Here is a 5,613-nt window from a genome sequence, read left to right on the forward strand (position 1 = left end):
CCTTCTGGCCCATAAAAAATCATCATAAATTGGCGTGGCATTTGGACTCCTTCTGATATTGATTTCTTGCGATGTAAAAAATATGAAGAAAACAACAACTGGCAGTTGGCACTATGTCAATAGGTTAGTACCAAAAAGTGATATAAAATGACTATATAAAACATCCAAGATTGATAATAAAATAGCATGGAATAATCAAAAATTATAGATACGTTGGAGACGTATCAGCATCCCCAACCGTGCCTCTCGCGGAACCAAAACCGTGACTCTCACGAAAGGAAAAAAAATAGAAAACATGTTTTTTTCGATTATGAGAGGCACAACCGTGACTCTCCCAAAAGCAAAACCGTGCCTCTCGCGGAATCAAAATCGTGACTCTCGCGAAAGAAAAAAAAAATAGAAACACGTTTTTTTATTTCCGAGAGGCACAGCCGTGACTCTCACAAAAGCAAAAGCATGCCTCTCGCGGAAGCAAAACCGTGAGTCTCGCAAAAGAAAAAAAAGCACATCTTTTTGCGCAATTTTTTTTTGAATTTTTTTATCAGGTGAGGAAGACCGATGAAAACCAAAACGTAAAAAAAACGTCTAAAAAGCCAAAAATACGTGTGAATTTTTTTAAAAAAAATTAAGCACGACACATGGCGAATGGCTGAGAACACGCCAAACAACGATGGTCGTTGCGAGGCTCCTGAAAGAGCGCTCATTAACTAGTTGCTCTCGCAACAGCTGGACACCGATAATTTGTCGCAGGAGCGGCAAATAGGGATTTCCCTCGCGAAACGTTCGCTCGATAAGATTTTCCCTAACGGCCCCACCGCCCAACAACAGGCCAAGGCCCAGTACCTCTAAGTCTCCGACGGCCCATCCGGAACCCTGACGGGCTGGCCCCACGCGAGCCCTCCTACCCTCTCGTCTTCGGTCTTGGAGCACAAGAAGATGAACGCCGCACCGCACCACGCCAACAAAAGGAGGAAAACAGCACGCCCGAACCCTACTGCTGCTGCGGACACGCACCACTAGCACACCTCGCATCGTCGCCGGATCGGAGGAGGAGGGGAGCCGAGTAGGAAGAAGGCCGAGGATGTTCCGCAACCAGTACGACACCGATGTCACCACCTGGAGCCCGCAGGGGCGGCTGTTCCAGGTGGAGTACGCCATGGAGGCGGTGAAGCAGGGCTCGGCCTGCGTCGGCCTCCGCTCCGCCACCCACGCCGTCCTCGCCGCCGCCAACAAGTCCGCCAACGAGCTCTCCTCGCACCAGCGCAAGGTCTTCCGCGTCGCCGACCACGCCGGGGTCGCGCTCGCCGGCCTCACCGCCGACGGCCGCGTCCTCTCCCGCTTCCTCCGCAACGAGTGCATCAACCACGCCTTCGTCTACGACGCGCCGCTCCCCGTCTCCAGGCTCGCGCTCCGCCTCGCCGACAAGGCGCAGGTCCGTCCCCGTTTCCCGTCCCGATCCCCTTTTCGTGTTTTCCTGCCCCGATCTGCTCGCGCGCCTAGGGTTTCGTGCCGGAGGGGTCAGATCTGGTGCGGGAGATGCGTGGTTTCGTGCGTGCTGGGGTAATCCCGGCTACGATCTATGCTGGGAACTAGGGTTTTCATGGTGAAGTCGCGGGGAGCACGATCCAGTGGTACAAATGGTTACGATTTTGACGATTTCGCCAGTGGTAAGGGTCAGGACCCTCCGTACAATTTAGTTATGTGGAGTGTTATTATGGTGCTTGATCTCTTATGCTCTGTTTTAGAATTGTGCAGCAACTGAGAACTGTAATGGTATCTTAGTTTCCTTGCATACACAGTCTGAAGTCTCGAGTGGACCCTTCTTCAGCTTCTTACGGTTTAAGTTAAACACTGTCTTATGTGTACTAGCTGGTATCGCTGCCCGCTGCTGCGCGCGGATATTGTGGCACAGGAAATATAGCACTGCTGTCATGCATAACAAAATTGTCATCCAAAAAGGGATGAAGAAACTAGAACCAAGAGCTCTAAATTTGAATGATAAACAATTAGGATGCTCATAGTAAATATGTATGCATTGATTTTAGTTTAGTTGATGGTCATCGATGGCAGACATCTCCACCAACAACCACAAACCACAGTTGCACATCGATCCTGTGGCGCTGCACTCTGGCCACGAAGGTGCAGATCCCTGCGTGTTGCCAGCTGTGAGATCTCAACCTGTCTTTATGTACTTTAACTCCTTTTAAGGTTTGCCCATGCTTTCCACAATCAGTGAATCCAAATTTCTGTTCAGTATTTGTCTGCCATGTGGGATTGATCTGCACCTAGAGGTTTCGATTTGTTTCATATGCCAGTTTTATTTTGCTTTTCCTGGTTACCTCATCCTTACAAAAGAAAATTGTATAGTACATTCAGTTGTTTGTTTTGTCCTGCTGGTCTTATCCCCCCTCTTATCTTGCTAGCAAAGCCTATAACAGACAGTACAGTAAGATCTTGATTTTGGGATGCATGCCAGGTGCAACACCATTCTCTACAGGAAGATTGTGCCCTTCTACAATGTTAACTTACCCTCTAGAATTTAAACATGTTAAGAAGGGCAATGTCGTCGCTGATTATTTTTTGTTGTGGAGAAATTAATAACATGCTTTAAGAAACTTGTATTAAAATTCTTCTAACAATTGCTATCACTGCCAGATGATGTAACATACCTCGTGTGTGGGTGGTTACTTCCATGGTGCACATTTTAGTTATTAGAGTTGTCAATCAAATCCTAAATTGTACACATAATTTGTTTTGTAGCAACCTTGCTCTCGTTCCCAGTCAAGCATGCCCAGTTGAGGCTGCTCTTCAATCTTTCAGGGTGAATGCCATCATGCTGATTTCTGAACTTTGCATCTACTCCTTAGTTGCAAAATAAAATTCAAGGACTGAAACCAGGGGCCATTGTGACTAGTAGGTAGATAAAGGGAGTAGTGAGTGGGGTTTTGGGAGGGAGGCAGGTGATCTGTGGCAGTGTCTCGCATACTTCTGTTGAATTAACTCTCCTCCAAAGCAAAACAAAATAATGAACTTCTCAATCAATTCATTTACTGGTTTAATTTCATGATTCCATAATCAGATCACTGCTCTCAAGCTAGCATCTTGATTACTCCCTCCATCCCATAATGTAAGACGACTTGTGAAAAAACGCCTTACATTATGGGACGGAGGGTCAAAAAACGTCTTACATTATGGGACGGAGGGAGTACTTTTTAGAAGGTTGTCTTAAAATCAACATGTTTTCACCAGTGTGCATTTCTCTTCCCATCTTGTGGCGGGCAATGTGTTGACTATGTATTTTAATGTTGCAGGTTTGCACACAGCGTTCATGGAAGAGGCCCTATGGGGTCGGCCTCCTTGTTGCGGGTCTAGATGAGTCTGGAGCCCATCTCTACTACAACTGCCCCAGCGGGAACTACTTTGAGTACCAGGCATTCGCCATTGGCTCCCGCTCTCAGGCAGCGAAGACTTACCTCGAACGCAGATTCGAGAAATTCAATGCCTACACCCCGGACGAGCTCATCAAGGACGCGCTCTCAGCCATAAAGGAGACCCTCCAAGGTGAGAAGCTGACGAGCTCCAACTGCACCATTGCCATTGTCGGCAGAAAGGAGGATGGCACCGTCGAGCCCTTCTCCATGATCGACTCCAAGAGGATCCAGGAGATCATTGATTCCATGGAGGCTGCCGACGAGGCACCAGCGGCCGATGCTCCGGCTGAATCAAGCTCGATGCAGGAGGACAGGGGCGACGCACCTGCCGCAGGGGATGCCCCCGCGGCGGCGGACGAGCCTGCTGCACCGGACGCCCCGGCGCCGATGGACATCTAGGCGTCGTCTGATCGATACATGTCATGTCCGTCCACCCCCCTTGTCGCACCACCATTCAGAGTTTCCAAAAAGACTAGACTGTTGTTTTAGAAAGGTTGCCATCCATTGTGTGTACTCTTTGCTTCTGTGCCACTACAGCTTTGCGGTGCCTGTGTCTGGACAGATTGATTTTTATCTATCATGTGATGGTGCGGACAGACTCGTTTGGTTGGGGCAGACAGAATTACGTTTTATCATAAAATCCTGCTACCTTTTGTAGTGTTTACTGTGTGTTTTCTGGACACTTTGGAAATTGAACAAACAACGTGGTACAGGGGAATTTGCGTCCTTGCGTTGTTGGGATTTGCGTCCTTGCGTTGTTGGGACTGTGTTTTCTGGACACTTTGGAAATTGACAGACACGATGACAATTTCCACAATGAAAATGAAAAACAATCTACCAATAGCAAATTTATACTTCCTCTATACATATATGGTAAGGAGGGAGTAGTCGGGATGTGCATATGTGCCCGTGGGTATTTGCACATTGGGTTGTTGAATATTATTTTGGATAGTACAGGGGAATTTGCGTCCTTGCGTCGGCAAGATACAGCAGATACCTGTGCTAGCAATGCAAGCCGTGCGGGTTCTCGTCGAATCCCGTAGCACCAGTACGAGTGTTGAAAAACTTGCCAAGAGACAGAGATGCTGCTGTCTTCCGCTGTGTGCTGGAGCGTTGCATCACCAGGCCATCAAAGTCCAAGCCTGATGTTTTTTCTTTTCTTGAAACGAGGCAAAAGACTGATTGAGAAGAAGAGAATTGCCTGGCTAATTGGTGGAAAACCGGGCTAAAACCCATACAACCCAACCCATATGACATGGGCATCACCGGTCAACCTGGCCACCGACACGGAACTCAAAGTTGCAAAGAAGAAAAGACATCCGCCGAAGAGTCATTGGTTGCCTCGAACGGGCGACTCCGGCTTCACCATAGAGCTTCATCGTCGAAGCCAACCCACAAACAGCTGCAGAAGCCATGACAACACATGCGAATGGTTGGCCACATGCGAAAGCAACCGACAGCTCCGACTTTGACAACGAGCATCGAAAGGGAAATATGCAAAACTTGTGCCGACCGTGCCCTCTACAAACGAACACAGAGTGCCTGTCATCGTCACCACTTGTACTCGCTGCACCGCAACTCCGACCTCAAAGCAACCAAGCAACCACCAGAAGGGCATCTCGGACACGCCGGGAAGAATCGACTACCAATGTCCACGCTGCGACCCGAGCTCTACTCGACGCCATCATCGTTGCCACAACAGAAACCAGCGCCCCGCCTCAGCAACCATGCGGTAAAGATGCCGCCATCCACCGGTCTCCCAGTCATAGTCGACTCCAAGACAATGCCCACAGGGAGGAGAAAGACGCGAAGACGCCTCCATCGCCTGATCCAGCTGATCTGAGGGTTCCCTCTGGAGCCAATGTCGTGGAGAGAAGGAGGAGCACACCTCCAAGATGACGCTTCCAAGAAAGGTCAAGTCACCCGTGGACGACACCGACGCCGACTCTGATGAAGATCGAAACAAGGATTTCTCCCGGAATTGCGTCGACCACCTATCGCCACCGACCGTTGCCCACCAACCACCATCCCAGTAAAGGTCAACCTCACTCTGGTCGCGGGCTCCCATGACCCACCACACCAAGACACGCCCTACCCCCTGGCCGTAGCCGCTAACCACCACTGCAGCAACTAGAACGGAGCACCAGTGTGGAAGAACCACATCAAGCCGGTTCAGCGAAGC

The 5,613-nt window shown here is 49.4% G+C and overlaps 1 protein-coding gene across 1 annotated transcript; it reads left to right on the forward strand.

Annotated features, from left to right (window-relative positions):
* The first annotated feature begins 942 nt into the window (after positions 1-942).
* LOC123136109 (proteasome subunit alpha type-1) lies at positions 943-4,027 on the forward strand. The gene is made up of 2 exons (XM_044555403.1): positions 943-1,432; positions 3,312-4,027. Exons 1-2 carry the CDS (start codon positions 1,082-1,084, stop codon positions 3,828-3,830), a joined length of 870 nt encoding a protein of 289 aa, XP_044411338.1. The 5' UTR covers positions 943-1,081; the 3' UTR covers positions 3,831-4,027.
* The last annotated feature ends 1,586 nt before the right edge of the window (positions 4,028-5,613 follow it).

Source organism: Triticum aestivum, chromosome 6B (genome assembly GCF_018294505.1).
Source record: "Triticum aestivum cultivar Chinese Spring chromosome 6B, IWGSC CS RefSeq v2.1, whole genome shotgun sequence".
NCBI lineage: Eukaryota > Viridiplantae > Streptophyta > Magnoliopsida > Poales > Poaceae > Triticum > Triticum aestivum.